Below are 22,107 nucleotides of genomic sequence, written 5' to 3'. Positions count from 1 at the left end.
CACAATCTGATCTGGAAATATCACACACAGTAGTTAAGTGGAGCAACAAGTGAGTTTAGCTAAAGTGTGGGTGTGTTTGATTTAGGGATTAGGCAGGCAAAGCCTTGCATGGCCTGAGGGTGTGTTTGGAGTGGAGAGGGAGCAGTTGTTGAAGTGGAATCAGGGTTGAAGATATAATTTAACTAGTTTAATAAAAATATTGAAAATATGACGTTGGTCGTATTATCGAAGGCACTAATCATTCCTAGGACATGTTCCATTCCTGCGGTGGAACCGGAGAGGTTAATCATGTGCGTGGTCAAATCTTCATGGTTGATAACAGATTTATTGTTAAAACATTGCTAATCAAATATAATTTAGATTCAGGAGTTCAGTAGAGGTCTTGAGATCAAACACACTTGAGAAGTTATTCTCAACAGATACTTAGTTTAGGGAGTTTAGTGTCATCCATAGCAAATGTCCTGGCTCTGCCTCTGGCCTTGCCTACAGTTCTGGTTGTCTCACTCCAAATCTAAACTAAAGTTCCGTCTCAGTTTTATAGACGTTCCCATCTAAAATGTCCATATTGCCCCACCTTCTGCCATATACCCCACAGCTGACCTTGGTCAGATAAGATGAGTCACGTTGACCTAAGACCCCTGCTTGTATGGTTTCTCTACTGCTCTTGTCACAAGGTGGGGGTGTAATAGGACCCAATAGCAGACAAGTGGAGGCACGCAGCAAGTCCAAGGGTTTTTAATGAAACAAGACTAATAACAGAACAAGGGAACAAAAACTAACAAAAAAAACTCTCAGTGACAACTGGAAGAGGGGAAAAAGGTAAACACAATCACAAACTCTAACTACTAACATCTAACACAGGGAACGTGCAACATTGACAGAGACAATGGACCGACACAGAGAACAGGCAACAAGGAAATACACAGGAACAAACGAGAAACACCTGGGATGATTACAACTGGAGACACCTGGGAGGGGAAACAGACTGACAAAGAACTACAAGAAACAACACAATGAACTACAACTATGGACGACAAGACAAACACCATACACTGGGACAAAAGAAGCAGACTACAGACACTAAACGGAGAACCTAATAACAGACAACTACAAAGACTAAGGGCTAGATCCACAAAGAATGGATTGCACGGAGCAAGTTGCACCCTTACTTACAATTCATTATGAATTGAAAATGGGGGACCCTGATGTAAACAAGACGAAAGTCTTTCTCTGGTCTGCATCCCCTTAACAATTGTGTGTATTGAGCTGTACTGTATTGTACCCATTCTGCAATCTGTTAATAAAACGTTCATTCAATCAATCTGCACGGTGATTGATTGAATGAAAAATTTATTAACAGATTGCAGAATGGGTACAATACAGTACGGTTCAATACACACAATTGTTAAGGGGATGCAGACCAGGGAAAGACTTTCGTCTTGTTTACATCAGGGTCCCCCATTTTCAATTCATAATGAATTGTAAGTAAGGGTGCAACTTGCTCCGTGCAATCCATTCTTTGTGGATCTAGCCCTAAGACTAAACAGATAACCTAATACAAGACACTAGACTAACAGGGGGACATGAAGAGCAAGAGAGAGAAGGGGAGAGAGAGAGAGCAAGAGAGAGAGAAGGGAAAGAACACTAAAGGACAGAAATACAAGGAACAAACATACAGGGACCGGGAGAGGTAGAGCAGGGGAGAACAGTCCATGAACCGGTGGGACGTTACAGCTCTGAAATGCCTCAGAGGAATGCAGAGTTGTAAAATATAACTTGACCCAACAAGCTCACCTTGTCTATGTTATATTAGGTAAATGTATTGTTGTGTTACTACAAGGTTATTTGACAGGGTTTGTCTTGCCTCCAGTGTTCAGGTTTATGCAATTTATCTAAAACATCTTCATCTACCGAAAACATCTTTATTTTTTAGGTTTATCTTTTTTTTATTGGAAGAATTAGTACATTTATACATTTCAGTTATCCAAATTATACAACTTCCATTTCCTTCCCCATTCCTATCCCCTAATCCCACCCATCCCACCCAGTGAGGGCGACGACAAACATACATGTAAAAAAATAAGAAATAAAATAAAAATAAAAATAAAAAATATAGAAATTTAAATAATTAAACAAAAGTACAGATGTGGCAGACAAAGCTACGCAAAGAAAAATAAAATAAAAAAATATATATAATAATATATAATATAAATGATACTCTCCATTTTGGTAGCGTGATTTCCAGATGGTAAAACAAATAAAATGGAAAGTAAATTTAACACCCTTAGCAGACCACCACAATGCCATCTCCCCAGCCATGCGTGGGCTAGCAGTGTCATGAAGGTAGATAGGGGGAGGAGGGGGGTCATGGGGTCCCAAGTTTGGATAGAGTCATTTGGGTGTTGAAATGAGATAGGAAGGGCTGCCATGTTTTGTGGAAGATATCTGTGTGGCCTTGTGTTGTAAATCTGATTTTCTCTATATGTATAAGAGACATGACATCCCTCATCCAGTGTAAGTGTGAAGGGGGAGTGGCTGCCTTCCAGTTGAATAGGATGAGGCGTCTGGCAATGAGTGAGGCAAAGGCCATGGCATTGGATTGCCCAATAGATATTGCAGCGTTTTCCGGTGTCAAACCAAATAGTGCAATAAGAGGGCATGGGTCAATATTCATAAAAAATATGTCTGAGTAAGATTTAAAAATTGAAGTCCAGAAAGGGGCCAGTACTGGACAATGCCAAAACATATGAATAAGTGAGCCAGGGGCTTGGTGGCACCGGTCGCATGTGGGATCCATGCCAGGATTTATCTTCGCCAGTCTAGTCTTTGACCAATATAGACGGTGGAGGAGCTTGAACTGTATCAGTGAATGGCGGGCACATATTGAAGAAGAGTGTATTCGGGCAAGAGCGTTTTCCCATTCTTTGTCTGTAAATTGATGATTTAGATCGGACTCCCAGTTTTGTCTTATAGCCAATACTGAGGAGGGTAGGGATAGGGATATGATGTTATATAGTTTAGATATTGAGCCTTTGATTACAACCTTCACCTCCAAGATGCGATCGATCAAAGTTTTTGGAGGTGTATGGGGGAACTGGTCAAATTTGCTCTTAACAAAATCACGTATCTGTAGATATCTGAAAAAATTTGTTTTTGGTAAGTTAAACTTTAGGGACAGTTGTGTGAAAGACATAAATGAACTGTCTTGGTACAAATCATAAATGTTCAGAATGCCATTCTTAAACCAGTTGCTGAAGGTTTCATCCACCATAGAGGGAGGGAAAAGGAAGTTTTTGTGGACAGGTGACGATGGTGACATGGCGTGGAGACCAAAGTGTTTTCTGAACTGGGACCAGATCCGGAGGGAGTGTTGTACTAAGAGGTTGTTGGTGTACTGGGCGGTTGTGACTGGGAGCGGAGAGCAAACTAAGGATTGCAAGGATGTTCTAGAACAAGATGCCATTTCCATGTCCACCCATGCCGGTACCCACTGACAGAGTCCGTAATGGGAATGACTCCAATAGAGAATGCTGTGAATATTTGCAGCGCAATAGTAGACCAAGAAATTGGGTAGTGCGAAGCCTCCCTGCGATTTAGGCTTCTAGAGGGCCATTTTATTTATTCGGACTGGGCGTTTATTCCAAATAAAATCTGATATTGCCTTGTCGAGGGCTTTGAAAAATGACTTTGGAATGAAGGTTGGAATATTTTGAAATAAGTACAGAAATTTCGGTAATGTGTTCATTTTCACAGTGTTCACTCTGCCAACAAGTGATAAAGGAAGTGATGACCATCTGATAAAATCCTGCTTGGTGCGCTCCAGTAGAGGGGTGAAGTTGGACGCTATGAGATTAGAATGTTTATGTGTTATCGTTATGCCAAGGTAACGGAAGCTGCTTGGGGAAAGCTTGAAGGGGAACCTAGAGGGGGGGATATTTCTAGCTAAAGAGTTTATGGGGAAAAGTACACTCTTGTTTAAGTTTAATTTATAACCCCGAAAACATCTTTATGTCATGAAAACAACTTTGTCATGAAAACACCTTTATGTCATGAAAACATCTTTATGTCATGAAAACATTATCATGAAAACATCTTTATGTCATGAAAACATCTTTATGTCATGAAAACATTATCATGAAAACATCTTTATGTCATGAAAACATCTTTATGTCATGAAAACATTATCATGAAAACATCTTTATCTCATGAAAACATCTTTATATCATGAAAACATCTTTATCTCATGAAAACATCTTTATGTCATGAAAACATCTTTATGTCATGAAAAGATCCTTATCTCATGAAAAAAATTTTACCTCATGAAAACATTATCTCATGAAAACATCTTTATCTCCTCATGAAAACATCGTTATCTCATGAAAACATTATCTCATGAAAACATCTTTATCTCATAAAAACATCTTTATGTCATGAAAAGATCCTTATCTCATGAAAACATTTTTACCTCATGAAAACATTATCTCATGAAAACATCTTTATCTCCTGGGCAGATCCATTGAATCTGCAGATAACACCTAGTTATATATACAAGAGAATCCACAATTAATTAATTCATTAATTAATTCAATCTATCTTTATTTATACACTGAGTAGTTAAACTGATTTACAGTGTCGTCGAGATGTTACATTCACAAGTGTCTGTGTGTTAATAAACACAGAAACATCAGACAATCAGAACAATTAAGAGCACATAAAAAATAAAAAAAAAACAGAGGTAACTATTTTAAAACAATTGCATATTGTGGTGGCCTGATTCATTCATATTATGAATATTACCAAGGAGCAGAACTTACACAGTGATTGGATTTATCCCGCCTAATATCGCTATATCCCAGTGACTCAAAAACAGAATACTAGTATCCTGAATGATGCTGGAATAGGGTATTATGAAAGCCGGCCCTTTAGAACAAGAGAGTTGATTGACAAGTTAATTGCGATGTTTTCTCTCTCTTCCTCCCCTCTCCTCTACCCATCCCTCTCTCCCAGGTGAATTCCAAGTATGGGACAGCGGTTTTGGTGCGTGTACACAACCCCTGGGGTAGGAACGAGTGGAGGGGCCCCTGGAGTGACATGAATGGGTCAGCGCCACCTGCTGCTTACAATGGAAAACAACTGCTCTGAAGTGGAAATGCCTGTACATAGCTTACTCTGTTTGTGTGTTTCTTCCATTTATTAATTATACAATTATACAACCCCCCCTCTCTCGCTCTCTCTCACATTCTCCAGGCCAGAGTGGCATACAGTTAGTGCTGAGGAACAGAAGAGATTGGACAGAGTGAATAAGGAGGATGGGGAGTTCTGGTGAGTACATGTCTAACATGCCCAGACCACATGTTTCACATGACGCATGCACACCAATGGGGATTAAGACTTAGGTTTACGTAGGGATGAACATGATGTAACAGTATGTAAGGAAGTGAAAGGCCCACTCAACCATAATATTACAGTATGTAAGGAAGTGAAAGGCCCACTCAACCATAATATAACAGTATGTAAGGTGTAATAATGTAATGTAAGGCCTAATGTAAGGCCTACATAATGTAATGTAAGGCCTACTCAACCATAACAGTATGTAAGGAAGTGAAAGGCCTACTCAACCATAATATAACAGTATGTAAGGAAGTTAAAGGCCTACTCAACCATAATATAACAGTATGTAAGAAAGTGAAAGGCCTACTCAACCATAATATAACAGTATGTAAGAAAGTGAAAGGCCTACTCAACTAGCAACTCTCGCCCCTTCCGTACCTGCCCCTTGACCCCGAGTATGGTGGCCTGTACACTCTGTCGTATAACGCACACACATTAACTTTTTTTTTTGATCAAATTTTTTTATTATTACTTAACATGAAAACAAGACAACACAATACAATAACCATAATAACAATAGACAGAACTTCACAGGGAGATAACAGAACAATAATAATAAAATAAATAACAATTTATAAAAACAGAGTACAACATTTTAAATTTTAAAGGGGTACTATCTTACAATTGGCCTTTCCCAGTATTCAGTACCGTTTCCCGGCCGTGTGGATTTATGTCTCTAATTCTCATGTTGGCGCACTCTTCCAATTCCCCTCACAACCCTCACCAAACTGAGTCATCTCAAAATGTGCATATCAGTGATGTCAGAGATTTCCAGCTGCATAACAATGTGGCAATTGTCACCAGGCCACACAGTGGTTGGAGCCCAGCCTCAAAACGGCTTAAGATCCTGAGAAAAAAAAAACGCTGCCCCTGAGTACCCGACCAGAAATACAAAACAATGAACCTTTTCGAAAAACAAAAACCTACAGAGTGTTCCATGACTCACAGGAACCGTGCAAAAGTGCCCAAACAGTGAAGAAATAGCAAAATAGCAAAATAGCTCCCCCCAATAAAATTCCCCCAGTTAAGGGCGGCTACATGGCGTATTGGGCAAGGCGCTCGCCACGAATGCGGAGACGCTGGGCTCGCCTGTTCGAGCCCAGCGCTCCACATTGTTTTCAGTTTAGCTGGTCGTCCGTACTAATACACATTGGCCGTATTAGGGGGTGGGAAACTGATGGGTGGGGATCGGGCGTTGTGGACAGCGACTCCTACAGGTCGGTTGGTGCGCCTGCGCAGTAGAATCAGGAAGTGTCGGGGGCAGCGTGAGCCTCCCACGCGTTACTCCTCGCCACTGAGAGATCGAGCTGCGCAGGTGAAAAGATGCGACTGCTGTTACCTCAAGTACCGGAGGGGACTTGTGCTATGTATGACTTAGTCCACATTGCAGCCGGCTTGTGGGAGGCAAGAAACAGCGTTCGTGACAGGGGAGGGTTGAATTGGATGATATGAAATTGGGATGGGAGAAAATATAGAAAATGGGAGAAAAAGTGGACCAAAAAAAAATTCCCCCAGTTAAAGTTAAGAAGGACAAGACAAAAGACAAGACAGACAAGACATTTCCTCCTCCCCCTCCCACGAGACCGCCGGACTCCCCCGAACAAGCACCTCAACCCCGCTCAGCCGCACACGGCGGTCCTGACCTTCTCAGTTAATCACTGTGAGCTTCTCAGGCTCCTTCCATCTCAATGCTATTAGCTTCTTCGCTGCTGTGACGCCCGCTAGGACAACCCTTTTTAGTTGTACGGACGCGGGTAGTGTCGTTATATCGTTCAGGAGTAGCGTAACAGCTGTGAATGGGATAGTTAAGCCACACAAATCTGAAAGTTTGTCCGTTATTGACCTCCAGAAGCGGGCCACTGGTGGGCAATCCCAATACATATGCATATAAGTGCCAGCGGCCCTTTGAGAGCACAAAGTGCACCGAGAGTCGGTTACCAGTCCCATAGCAAATAGCTTCCTAGGTGTAAGATAGGTCCTATGAATATAATTAAAATTAATTTGCTGGTGATTGGGGTTGCGGGAAGACAATGCCACATTTGCCCAAACATCATCCCAGTCAAACTCGGGGTCCAACTCCGGGATATCCACACGCCAGATTGTATCCAATGACAAATTTTTATACGTGGATTGAATTAAGAGCGTATAAAAGTCTGAGACAAACCCTCTGGATGTCGTCCTGTCCACTATGAGCCTGAGGAAGGGGTGTGGTTGCAAAGCTTGAGCCCATGGCACGCCATGCGCCCTCAGCGCTGACCTTAGTTGAAGGTAAAGAAAGAAGGACTCGCCGGGAAGATCATAAAATTCTCTTAAGTCCTGAAACGCCCGAAGGCCGTTCTTATCATAAATATCCTCCAGAGTATGAACTCGCCTCCTTTGCCATTGAGGAATACTAACCGGCTTGTGCCCAACAAGTAGTTGCTGATTATTAAAAATTGGAGAGTCCAGGTGCCATGGGCATTTAACCCCACACGACTTCTGTACATTACGCCACGTTTGGATCACGTGAGTTATGATCGGTCCATACCTCAGTCGGCATTTCGAAATAGGGACAGTGGAGTACACTACATCCTGCAATCTTAGCGGTGAAACCGCCGCCGCTTCTAAGGAGCGCCAAGATACAGCCTCTACAGGGTCTAGCCAGCACATCAGAGGTCTCAGTGAAAAGGACCAGAAATAAAGCTTAAAATCAGGGATTGCGAGGCCCCCATCTTGGCACACACATTAACGTAACACCACAGTCATCGGTAGTAAATCAATGAGATTGTGGACTCTGATGAGGACATGATCGAGGAGGTTTAAGTTAGGTTTACAAAACCTTCACATTTTATTATGTTCTGTTAAATCCTGCAAAGAGGCTAGAGTGAGGAGTCTGATGATGTTTAACATTAGGTTACAATTTAAGCACATTGACTGCCAGCAGCAGGGGGCGCTGATCCCCCTTCAGGTCTTTATTCAATGGATATAGTCTTAGAATGCCAGATTTGCGAGTGCTTAAAATATATCTTATATATTATAGCTATGGGTCAAATCCACCCGGCGATTGTCAATGAGTTGCTTCCAGTCAACATGCACAAAACAGATTGTTTTTTCATCCGTACATTTCCGTTTTATACTGTTTTGAATATGAGTATAGTTTTGGTGATTCTTAGTAATCCCAGGAAAAGACACGATAATAGCGTTTTAGTGGAATACACTTATCCCGTTGTAATTTTTCGCCTGATTATCGAATCTTCCTGAAATCAACGCTAGATTATCATTATTATATCTCCTCGTGCATACATGAAAGCACAACACGGTCCACACAGATAGCTTTGATCGCGGGAGAAAGAAATATCAGATCAACGCAAGGTTTTATATATAGTGTTCTTACCTTTTTTTTTTTATCAAATCTTTTTTTATTTTCAATTTCAAACACGAAACAAACACAACTCACAACACAATAATACATAAAAGACATCCAAGAACATAAACTAACACAACAATGATTAGACAATAAAGTTGTCACAAAGTAAAAGGATAATAAAATAAAATATATACTATAAAAAAGTGCTTACCGAGCCCCCTCCACCTCCAGGCCTGGCAACCGCAAGCCACAACCCCGGAGGACCCACAGCCCGGCCCCCCCGCGAGCCAAAGCACCACGCCTCTTTAGTGCCTCGACCCGCAGAGACCCCGAACCGCGCCCCCCCCCCCCCCCCAACCAGAGCCCACGATCACCAGACCCAGATCAGAAGGGGGTCAGGAAATATACATAGGATCAACATTGAATGAAAAATAATAATTAAAACAAAAATACAAAAAACACCATAACCACCAACATACATGAATATTCGCTCGTTCTCCCCCCCATCCCCCCACCCCCCCCTCTCGCCCCAGGACCCCAACGTGAGACATCCACATAATACCTCATTCAGTACTCAATTTCCAGAGTCATATGCGTTCTTTTAGTTTTTCCACCACAGCCAACCAGACCGCGATATTGGCTTCATTAACACCTATGACACGTGCAGTGGAAATCTCCAAATAAATAACATCAAGATAGGTGAGAATCCATACCTTCGGACATAGCTTATCTGGTTGTATCCAGCGTGAGGCAATCAGCTTTTTGGCAGCCATCAGACCAGCCAAAATGAGTCTCTTTACATGTACAGAGGCCGGCAATTGAGAAACATCATTTAACAATAAAACAGAAGGCAAGGCCAGTATGGAGAGAGAAAATCTCTGATAACTGAGTGGTAACATTTACCCAGAAGATCTCAACCGGAGGGCACTCCCAGTACATATGCATATATGTTCCAATGGCACCGTCTGGACACAAGGTACATCGAGAGTCAGGCCTGAGACCCATTAGGTTAAATCGCCTGGGGGTCAAATAAGTCCTATGAACAAAATTTAGATGAATCTGTTGGTGATCTGGGTTGTGTGATGATAGCCTAATATTTTCCCAGACTGCATCCCAATCAAAATCTATATCCAACTCAGGGATATCCTTTCTCCAAATCGTATCTAAGGCTAGGTCTTTATATGAGGACGTAAGTAAGTGCCGATAAAAGTCAGAGACGAAGCCTCTCGATGTCTCTCTGACATAAAATAATTTGTGAAACCGGTGTCGCTCTAGTGGAGCGTCCCATGGGACTCCATGAGCCTTCAGAGCTGCCCTCATTTGTAAATAAAAGAAAAAGGAGTTTCTGGTGAGATCAAATCCGTTGGATATGTCCTGAAAAGACCGGATACCCGAGTCATTGAAAATATCCCCCAATGTATGTATGCCTTTCCCTTCCCATCTAGGATATCTAATGGGTTGTTGTCCAATAAGGAGCAAATTGTTATTGAATAGTGGGGAATGCGTGTGCCATTTATGGCGGTTAGTGCGTGCTTTCTGGGTGTCACGCCAAATCTGGATCACATGTGTGATCAGAGGGCCAAATCGTAATTTGCATTGCTTAATTGAAATGTTGGTATACACGACATCTTGAAGTCTATGTGGGGACACCATCTCCTCCTCCAATGGACGCCAGGACACAGCCGCTTGAGCGTCAAACCAAGTGATAAGAGGTCTCAGAGAGTAAGCTTGAAAATATCACTTGAAGTCTGGAAATGCTAAACCCCCGTCTAGTTTACTCCTCTGTGCAGTGGATCTCTTTAAGCGTGGGCGTTTGTTATTCCAGATTAATTTATATGCAGCAGAGTGCAGTTTTTGCCAGTAACCAACAGGGGGAGACAACGGTAGCATGGAGCTGATAAAATTTATTCTGGGTAAAACATTCATCTTAATTATTGAGGCGCGGGCCTGTAGTGAGTTCTTTAATTTGGACCATCTGTCAAAATCCTTCGTAATCCTGTCACCCAAGCTGGAGTAGTTATACTTTACTGTCTGGTTAACAGTTGGGAATATTTCAATCCCAAGGCATTTAAAGTGCTCTACCATGAGTATGTTTGCTGGAAGGATGGTTGCCTTCACAGTCTCGTTGAGTGGAAGGAAAGCTGATTTTGGCCAGTTGATCTTAAATCCAGATAGACTACCAAAGTAATCTATTACTTGGAGAAGATAGGGCAGAGAAACGGCTGGGTTCTGCATAAATAGGAGTACATCATCCGCGTATAAGCTGATATGGTGATGTGTGCCCTTAATTGACACAGGGGATATAGCCCGGGATTGTCTTATGTACTGAGCTAGAGGTTCGAGTGAAAGAACAAAGAGTCCTGGGCTAAGAGGACAACCCTTTCTAGAAGAGCGCGAAACAGCGAATAGTGGTGAGCAAAGCTTCCCTGTCAAGATCATGGCAGAGGGATCTGTGTAGAGGACTTTTATCATGTGAATGAAACCCTCGCCCAATCCCATCCTTCCTAGTACTTCCCATAAATATGACCACTCCAATCTGTCAAAGGCCTTCATCGCGTCTAAGGACATGACAGCCGTAGGGGCTGCAACATCCTTACTGGCATCAATCACGTGCAGTAACCGTCTGATATTATCCGTGACCAGTCGGCCTCTTATAAAGCCGGTCTGATCGGGGTTAAACAGAAATGTCATATGCCTTTGAAGTCGGATGGCCAGCACCTTAGCATATAGCTTGAGATCGGCTCAGAGGAGACTTAAGGGTCTATAGCTGCCACATTCGGTGGGGTCCTTATCTTTCTTGAGTAGAACAGATATAGGTGCCATATTGACATCCCTGGAAAAATTGCCCTCCTCGACTGAGTGTAAAATCATTGAAAGTAATAAGGGACCAAGTATATCCCAATACACAGTATAGAGTTCCGGTGGAATGCCGTCCCAACCAGGAGCCTTGCCCCGCTGCATATCAGCAATTGCTTCCCTGAGCTCATCTAGTGTGATAGGTTTGTGGTAGGTTAATTTGACTAAGATAGTCCTCCAGCTTGGCGTGATCAAAGACCACTTCCGACTCGTACAGGTTGGAATAAAACGAGCGAAATGTATCGTTGATTTTGTTGGGGTTGGTGGTTATCTCACCCTGTTGGTTCTTAATGGCAGGGATATCTGCAAATTGATCGCTGCCCCGTATCTTCATAGCCAGTAGGTGACTGGGTCTAGATCCATGAAAGTAGTAGTGTTGTCTTGTTCTGTGCATTTGAAATTCAGATTGTTGTCTTAAAATGTAGTTAATCTCCTTTTTCACCACTTTAATTTGGAGTTCCAGTCGGCTAGAGTATCTTTGCTGCATAGAAGACATCATTGTTTTATGCAGCTCTTCCAATTCTACTAACTTGGAGAGACTTCCCTTGTGGAGATTGGAAGCGAATAGAGTGGTATTACTCCTAATAAACCCCTTAACCGCATTCCACAAAGTTCTGGGGTCCTGTACCGATCCAGCATTAAACTGCAAGAATTCAATGAGCTTCTCCTTAAATTGTAGGTTAAATTCCTCGTTCTTCAGCAGCGTTGAGTTAAAGCGCCATCTAGGGGCACGAGACGTCATTTTGCTGAGTGAACCCTTAAGGAGGATGTATTTGTGGTCTGACAGTGCAATGGGCTTCAAGTCAACGTCAAAGCTATCGAATAGCCTAGGGGAGGAGAAAACATAATCAATTCTGGAGAAAGTTTTATGTCTCGCGGAGAAAAAAGAGTAGTCTTGCGAGGTTGGGTTTAGTAACCGCCACATATCAATAACCCCTGTGTCTTTAGACCAGCCACGTAGGGCCGCGGCAGCTTGCTTTTGATCGTGGGTTACAGCATCTCCGGATTTATCAATCAATGCATCCCACATGGGGTTGAAATCAGCACCCACTATGAATGAGTACTCAGGTAGTTTCAGCATCTCTGTAGTGAGTGCAGTATAAAATTGCGCGTCATACACATTAGGGGCATATGCAGCTATAAGAGCAATTTTCCTGTTAGTGTATTCCATCTTCGCTATAGTGATTCGTCCTTCCGCATCAGACCACACGTCTAATAGTTTAATATTCAACTTCCGCTTAGCCACTATGGCTACTCCCCGGGATTTAGTGCTAAAAGAGGAGGAGCTTATATTATGATAATTATTTTTTGCAAGTTTAGCACTGTCAGCCTTCAAAATATGCGTTTAACTCAGCAAAGCCACATCAACCTCCTGTCTTTTCAACCATGTTAGTACACTTGTGCGTTTATGTTGAAGATTAAGCCCCCCTGAATTCCAGATCAAGATGTTTAAATTAGCCATAGTCCAACCAGGTTGCAGTATGACTGAACGTGATTCCCCCGAAGTAGAGCACCACAACATATACACATCCCCATGCTACGGTCCTGTTGGGCGAGAGCAGACATACAGTAGAACGAGCCAAAAGAAATAAAAAAACTAAAATCCCTGTATCCCCCCCACCCCCCCCTCAAATATCTTGTCCGATGTCGATCAAACATCATTTGGCACTGTGACCGGGTCACAGCAACCAAAACCACATTACATAACTTAACCATTCTAACCAGAATTGTATATTGTAACAAATTAGGAATAGGGGAACCCCCCATCTCTCAACAGAGAGAGTCAATCTATATCTATATAGAGCTCAGTGCATAGAACATTATGCAGACGATAAAGGCACATGAAACATAGTTTGTCCAAACTGAACTTGATTAAAGTGAGGTACTCTTAACACATGTCGAAATAATACCACTGTTTTATCAGTTCGTCCTCCTCCGTTTCATTCGGTAACCCGTATATCCTAACATTACATCTTCTACCACGGTCCTCCAGGTCCGCCGACTTCATCTCACAATCACGTAGTTTGTCCTCCAAGTATAATATTCCCGCAACGTTGGTCTCAGCTACCTCCACGACCGCGGACATACCTCCCTCCGCCATGGCTAATCGTGCGTCTATGGCGGTCACCGTCTCCTGTAGTGCATCTATCCTGCCGGCTAGCTTAGCCATGATAGCATCTGTTTCCTCACGGAATATCGCCCTGATGAGTTCCTTATCCACGTCGTTCAGGGTTCCCATCTTGTTCTGCGTCTGTTTAGACATAATTATAACTTCAAGAAAATCAAATGGTATAAAAAATAAAACGTAATCAGGGTTCATGTGGTTTGGTTGCCGAGCTCCGTAAAATCAGCCAGCCATGCGCTGCGGATCGGAACCGGAAGTCCTTAGTGTTCTTACCTTGTCTCTGATGTAATGCCTAAAGAATCCAATTATCTGATCACCATTCCAGTTATCCACAGCAATCCTGTCCCCGACATTACCGAGCGTTACACATGAACGGGCGGACGGGGTTAGTGTTCCATGCCATCGTTGTAAAGGCCTGCCTTGCCTGAGTATTTAAACCCCGCCCCCACGGCTCAGATCGGCTCAGAAAACACACCAGACCGTTTCCAATGAAGTGCAATAGCTCAGCAAGGCAGTAGAGGGCGGTGTTGACCGTCTGCCAGCTCAGACAGGGTCTGAAGGGTCTGCAGAGGCTGCAGCCATGAATTATGAATGGATATAGCGAATAAACGAAATAACTATCATAAAAACGAGTTTACTCGTTGTTGGCGCTCCACGGTTGGGCGGCAATAACGAGTATACTCGTCTTTGGCGCAGAATGGGTTAAGATTGACTTGTATTGATTAATCAATCATCAATCAATATATTAAAATAATTTGCTTAAAATGTTACTCTGGCCTCTTATTTAACTCTTTATCTACTTGAACGTAATACCTTATCTACTTGAAATGTACTGTAAAAAATGTATATATATATGTGACACAAAAATGCGTTTTTGAATTTTTGGCTGGTAAAAAATCTGCCTGGCTGGTAGTTTTTTAAATCTACCAGCCACATTGGCTGGTAAGCCAACAAGTTAATTTTGTTCCCTGAATAACAGTATGTAAGGAAGTGAATGGCTGATTGGTTTTCTGGCAGATTGGTTCATTTAAATCCTTCCTATCTTGTTCCTCTTGAATATACAACAGTATAATAGTTCAGCCTCTATCCTGTTAGGAATTGTGCATCATAAAATATACAACACTTCTCTGTGTATAATGGCGAAAATATTTGACATCAGTAAGCAAGAATGTCTCTAGTGTGCAACAAGGATGCACTTCCTGCATGCTAGACTCAAGCACTTTGGGGTGGAACAGGCCTTCCATTCTAGCAGGCTGTGGTAAAGACTATGATCAGCTAGGCCTGCCCATTTTGACATTCAACTGGTACAAATGAAGATGATTGGCCTCATTCAATATCCCTCCTACACATCCCCCCATTACAGACTACAGATAATTAGCCTGAAGTTAACTATTGTATAATTTAAAATTGTACATGGTCCCTGTTAAATAAACAATACATTATTATAAATTATTTTATTATTATTATTGTTATTATTGTTATTATTATTATTATTATTAATAATAATAATAATAATAATAATAATAATAATAATAATAATAATAATAATAATAATAATAATAATAATAATAATAATAATAATAATAATAACAATAATAACAATAACAATAATAATAATCATATTTTAGACATATTGGTGAGCTGATCGACTGGTGTACAGACAGCACACTGGTCATGAATACTAGTCAAATCAAAGAGCTGACTATAAGCTGCAACAATCAATCACAATAAATGGTCAGTCTGTAGAAGTGGTAGAATTTTCTTTTATATTTAGGTACTTTCTTGGGTAACACTATGAGCTTCATAGCTAATACATTATATCTTCAAGAAGACTGTGCAATGTTTATATCTCTTAACTGTTTCAGCGCCAAGCACGGAAAAAGTCGGGTTAAGTCGCCATCGCTTGAGTGCCAATCACGAGAAACGAGGGTTTTAATCGTTATTTCTTTTATTCGCTATATCCATTAATTTTTCATCCATCCAGCCTGACGTTATCATTGGGAATGGGTCTGAGCTTGCAAAAGGCCAATACCGACGCCTAACGCTTTGCGGCCGGTATTGCACATAATTGGAAACCCTCTGGCTGGGGCTGTGCATCGATCTAAGAAGTCCGGTCCAGGTTTTCCTTCTCGGGCAAGAGTAACGTTATAACACACGGATTGGGGGACACTGGAGCAGCGTGGATTCATGTGTTTTGGTTGAGAAACGTTGGATCAATAAACGCGATCAATATTTGGAATGGCGATCAGGAATTGGATTAATCTTTTTGCAGTACATCAGATGTGAGGTAAGGACTCTATGTTACCAATCTTGGGTTAATCCGATGTTTCTTTCGTAACGATCACAAGTGTGTGTGTGTGTGTGTGTGTGTGTGTGCGTGCGTGCGTGCGTGCTGTTGGCGCCGACCAAAGCACGGAGGGGCGACTTTTCAGCCCCCGCTTCCGTGCGCGCATGATGAAACATATAATACCGATAATCTAGCGTTTATTTCAGAACCATTCATAAATCAAGCGACAAATGGCACAATTTCTAAGAAAATACATTGAAGCGCCGTTTGCTGGGATTATTGGGATTCGACAGGACAACTATATTTAGATTAGATTAGATTCACTTTATTGTCATTACACAGTACAAGACAGTGCAGCGAGATTTTGTACGTCTAACCAGGATGTGACAATCAACAGTCATTTGCAATATAAAACACATATAAATAAAAACTGTACAGTAAAGTGCAATGGTTAGCACAATGTGAAATGGTGAAAAATATACAATACAAAATACAATACAAAATATAATAAAAAATAATCATTAAAATAAAGTCTACATAAGCTATGGCTATATACACAGGTATACAGTGAGGTGCAGTGGGCTATGTAGAGTTTTGATTCAGAAGTCTGACAGCTGAGGGGAAGAAACTATACGTGGTTCTGTTGGTTCTGCCTGGGAGGCTGCGGTAGCGTGCCCCAGAGCGAGTACCCCGCAGGCGGGTGAACAGTCCATGGTTGGGGTGAGAAGCGTCTTTGATGATATTCCGTGCTCTCCGTGAGCACCGCGTCTCATAGATTGATGAGATGGGGGTGAAGGATTTGGGGTGCTTTTTCAATGTATGTGATGTATAGATTGGGGGGAGATGACCACAGCTAAAACGGTGAGATCGAAATGTGCATGGAAGACGGTGATAGAACAGTGGTCCAGTAGCCAGCAGAATGTTTAGCAGCCAGCCGAATGTTGACATTCCTTGTAAGAACACTGATAGCGAGTGTACTGTAGGCCCAGAGCAGGAGGGAGAGAGGTTCATCTTAATGAAACGTGAAATGTGTGTAAAGGTTAAACGCGGTTGTCATGACAGCGCGGCACATGACAACCAGAAGGCGGGGCCGTCGTTGTTACGACGAAGATCTATAAGTCGAACGGTGTTTCCGGGTGTAAGGCAGACCAAGAGCGAGTAGGACTGAGATCACACAGAAGACACTCTCTCCTCTCATCGAGAGGGGGGGGGGGGGGGGGGGGGAGAATGCCACATCATCATTAGCTTCGGCTACCACGAGGATGGTCTTGGCTAACGACTAGGCCTGACCACTATTGGACTGAAAGGACAATCTGAACATACCGAGATATCATTAGAATAGACTCTTTAAGGACAATACAATCTGTTAACATCTGAGCTGAGGTTTATGTCTATCAAATAAACCACGCTTTTTCTTGTAAGGTATTTCACGTTGTCGAAGTGTCGAATTCTTACGGAGGTGGAGAATTATTATGGTTTGCGGATTGTACTAACGGGGAGAGATAAGGATCTTATCAGCCAGTGTCAGAGACGTCAGGACCATTAAAATGACACAACACAGAGGAATTGGATGGAGAGCCAAACAGACGAAGACGTGATACTGGCCAGTTTGATCAGGATCTAACAGGGGGGAGTGGGGTCTTGGTGATGCGTTGGGCTATTTTCACTACCCTCTGCAGTGATTTCCAGTCCTTAACGGTGCAGTTGCCGTACCAGACTGAGATGCAGGTGGTAAGGATGCTCTCAATCGTACAGCGATAAAAGTTCACTAGCATGCGAGGGGATAGGTGGAGTTTGGCCAACTTCCTCAGGAAAAAGAGGCGCTTGTGGGCCTTCTTGACCAGGGTCGAGGTGTTGGTGGTCCAGGACAGGTCCTCAGAGATGTGGACTCCCAGGAATTTGAAACTACAGACACGCTCAACCTCCTCTCCATTGATGTGGATGGGGCTGTGCGTGCCTGTTTTATTTTTCCTGAAGTCCACCACTATCTCCTTCGTTTTTTTGGTGTTGAGGGCCAGGTTGTTGTTAGCACACCATAGAGCTAGGTACTGGACCTCCTCTCTGTACGCCGACTCATCATTGTTGCTGACTAGTCCCACCACGGTGGTGTCGTCTGCAAACTTGACAATGGTGTTTGAGCCATGCACCGGTTTGCAGTCGTGGGTGAAGAGGGAGTAGAGAAGAGGGCTCAGCACGCAGCCCTGCGGTACACCAGTGCTCAGGATGAGAGTGGAGGACTTGAGGCTGTCCAGTCTGACATGCTGAGGTCTGTCGGTCAAGAAGTCCAGTATCCAGTTGTAGAGGGACGGGTCGATGCCAAGGTCATGGAGCTTGGAGATCAGCTTGGAGGGGATGATGGTGTTAAACGTCGAGCTGAAATCAATGAACAGAAGTTGCACGTACGTGTCCTTCTGGTCCAGATGGAGGAGGGCAGGGTGTAGTGCTGCGGAGATGGTGTCGTCCGTACTCCCGTTCTGGCGGTAGGCAAACTGGTAGGGGTCAAGTGAGGGTGGTAGGCAGGATTTAAGGTGAGCCAGGACTAGCCTCTCGAAGCACTTCATGATGATGGAGGTGAGTGCTACGAGTCGGTAGTCATTGAGGCTCTTTGGGGAGGCGTGTTTAGGGACAGGAATGATGGAGGTGACTTTGAAGCATGTGGGAACTTTTGCCTGGGCCAGGGACAGATTGAAAATCTCAGTCAGGATACGGTATAAAACGGAAAAGTATGTATGAAAAAAGTATCTGTTTTTTGCATGTTGACCGGAAGAAACTCACTGACAATCGACGTGTTTATTAGATCCATAGCTATAATATTTAATGTAGTTTTAGCACTCGCAAACACCGGCATTATCCCATTGAACAGAGCGCTGGCCTTCTTACCACAAGGTAAACAGCGACCTCTAGGCGCGGAATGAGTTAAGAAAGTTGAATACCTTTGCTGTAAATATATTCTATAGTTGGTATACAAAAGTATTGTTGAAAGTGTTATAACGTTTGATTCATTGAAAGAATAATAACAAACTGGCTATCTATCTATCTATCTATCTATCTATCTATCTATCTATCTATCTATCTATCTATCTATCTATCTATCTATCTATCTATCTATCTATCTATCTATCTATCTATCTATCTATCTATCTATCTATCTATCTATCTGATACAACAGCACTGCAGACACAATAAAGTTAATTCATCTCATGAAGTGCCTCTTATTTTCTATTGTCGTTTACTTTTCTCTTTTTTCTAATACTCTCTCTTCTTTTCTCTCTTGCCCCCTCTCTCTCCCCCCCTTCTCTCTCCCTCTGCCTTTCTCTCTCTCTTCATCCCTCCCTCACTCTCTCACTCTGTCTCTTTTCCTCTGTCCATCAGGATGGCGATGCAAGACTTCCGTCAGAACTTTGAGATGATGGAGGTGTGTCACTTCAGTGACACTCTCAGCCCCCCCGGCTCGGGCGTGCGGCCGTGGCACTGCATCACTCACCATGGGACCTGGTCGACCCGCATGTCAGCCGTGGGCGCTCCCAGCGGGGGTGAGAGGAAGCACGCTGATGATGAGACGTGTGGACAGACTTACACTGAGACCAATATTTGTGTGTTATTGTGTGTTCATTGTTGTCTACAGGTGTGTGTGTGTGTGTGTGTGTGTTTTGAATGCTACAATAAGCCATTTCTAACCACCAGAGGGCAGCAAGGACACATAAACGACACAAAGCACCCCCTCCTCCCTGATTGATTGATTGAAAACTTTATTAACAGATTGCAGAATGGGTACAATACAGTACGGCTCAATGCACACAATTGTTAAGAAGGGGATGCAGACCAGAGAAAGACTTTCGTCTTGTTTACATCAGGTCCCCCATTTTCAATTAATCATAACATTTATGACATACACGACATACCGATAAACAGTACTGTTACATCCAGACATTTATGACATACAAGATATACAAATATACAGTACTGTTTAAGAGACTGAGTTTCTAAAAGAGAGTATATACATTTGAGGGGGAGGAAACGGTACATTGGAGGGGGTTGGGGGGGGGGGGGGGGGGGGGGGGGGGGGTTGGACATCTACAGGGGCCAAAATCTGTAAATTCATGGTGTTCTCTCGGGCCAGAAATATTGATCACAACAATTTACTTATATCGACTAGAAATGGGTCTGACATTGAAAGGGTAACTGAATATAAATATCTTGGAATCTGGCTCGATGATACATTTTTGTTTTAACACTTTGAGTGCCACGCCGGGTTTTCCTTTTTACCCCCTGAATGCCACCATCGGCGCCAATGTTAACGTTAATATCGCCTAATATATGTTTTAAATTATGGCTATGTGTCTAATCTGCCCATCGCATTATCAAAGACTATTTTCCAGTCAGTGCTGTCGAGGCAGATTGGTTTTTTATCGCGTCATTTCCGTTTCAGAGCATTTAGAAAAGCCCCCGTTTTCAGATAAAAAACAGCCCATTCTGGACCATTCTATGAAAATCGTCTTTTACTGGAATATTCCACAACGTTGATATTCGTCGGCCTTTTTATGAATCGTTTTCAAATAAACGCTAGATGATCAATATTATACGTGCACGCAAGCACATTCGGGCCGCGCACGGATAATCGCCGCATTGATTTCCTCTCTGACTTTTACAGTGAAACCGAAAGAGCCCATTTCACAAAACAGCTTATAACTTCATCAAAATTTGTCTGATTATCCTAACACTGATAACATAGAGTCCTTACCTGACATCAGATGGTATCCAACTGGTATATTCCAATTCCTGATCACCATTCGAAAAAATCGATAAGTGTATAGATCCAACGCGATACAGTAGAACTCCATGATCAGCGGGGCTCAGAGGATCCAGAATGAACTCTGGTAACCCCGGCTGGATCAGTGGACTGGAAAATGTGGAGTACCGGATTTTTTTCCCCATCCATTTTCATTGAGTCCATTCCAAAATCCCTTATGTCATCTGAAAGACGATAGGGGGCGCTTTTTTCCACATAGAATCTCCGGCGGTGCTCGTGTATACTCGGGTAGGCTCGCGTGATGCAATATGATTTCAGATCGCTAAAAAAAAAAATAATAATAATTCCGAGAAATCTCGTGAGTGGCTTTCAACCACATAAAAATAAACCCGAGATATCTTGTGTGTGGCAGTTAAAGTGTTAATATCATTATAGACAACCTTGCCAGTAAATTGAGGAAAACAATTGGTTTCCTGTACAGGAATAGATCTAGTTTCCCAATGATGTGTAGAAAGAGGGTTATTGAAGCAGTCTTTCTATCTGTCTTGGATTATGGAGACGTGATTTACAGAAATGCTGCCCCTTCGACTCTTAAACCACTAGATTCTGCTCATCATTCTGCTCTTAGATGTATACTGTGACTGGTGACATATGATACACAGACACCACTGCATCTTATATGAGAAAGTGGGTTGGTCTTCTCTGGCAGATATCAACACTGGTATTATTTATTTATCCATAAGGCCATTAACAGGAAATTACCTCCTTATCTCACATCACTACTAGTTTAGAACTCTAGACCCTATGACACCCTCAAAGAATTGGCTTACACTGGAGGTTCCCCATATACAGACCCAACTTGGGAAATGGGGGCTGGCTGGGGTCCATCGGGGCGCATGCGGGAGGCTGGTGTTCGACTCTGGGGGAGGTCTCGGGGGAGGGGGGGGGGGGGGGGGGGGTTTGGTTGGAGCCTATGGCGCCTATGGCAGTTGGGTGCTGGTCTCTTGCGTGTGCTTTTTGGTTGGTTTTCATCGTTTGGGCTCCCTCGGTTCGCTGTCATTTTGGGGGTTCCTTGGGGGGCTCGCTGTGGCTTCTGCAGTGTTTCGGGGTGTCCTGGGGGTCCCGGTGTCGTCTCGGACCGTCCCGGTGCTGCGTGTCTTCTCATTTGACCGCTGTTGTGTCTGTCTGCTTGGGTGTTTGGAATTGTGGCTTCTTTGGCATGTCATTCCTCCATGGAGTTTGGTGGTGGGGGCGTGGGATTTGCTCGTTTCCTCGTGGTGGCGGGGTCGCCGGGACCGGGGGAGATGGGGCGGCCCGCGGGGTGGCATTCCCGTTGCCGTGCATGGCGGTGT

The 22,107-nt window shown here is 43.0% G+C and overlaps 1 protein-coding gene across 3 annotated transcripts in view; it reads left to right on the top strand.

Moving 5' to 3' along the window:
• Positions 1 to 22,107, top strand: part of LOC311233551 (calpain-9) — a 108,629-nt gene that overhangs the window by 31,253 nt on the left and 55,269 nt on the right. For all 3 annotated transcript variants that reach the window (XM_084320518.1, XM_084320517.1, XM_084320519.1), the window contains exons 7-9: positions 5,008 to 5,099; positions 5,248 to 5,322; positions 19,378 to 19,538. In XM_084320518.1, coding sequence (XP_084176644.1) covers positions 5,008 to 5,099; positions 5,248 to 5,322; positions 19,378 to 19,538 — 328 coding nt within the window. The remainder of the gene's footprint in view (positions 1 to 5,007; positions 5,100 to 5,247; positions 5,323 to 19,377; positions 19,539 to 22,107) is intronic.

Source organism: Notolepis coatsorum, assembly GCF_963971535.1.
Source record: "Notolepis coatsorum genome assembly, chromosome: 1".
NCBI classification, from domain to species: domain Eukaryota; kingdom Metazoa; phylum Chordata; class Actinopteri; order Aulopiformes; family Paralepididae; genus Notolepis; species Notolepis coatsorum.
This window is presented reverse-complemented; position numbering and strand designations above follow the sequence as displayed.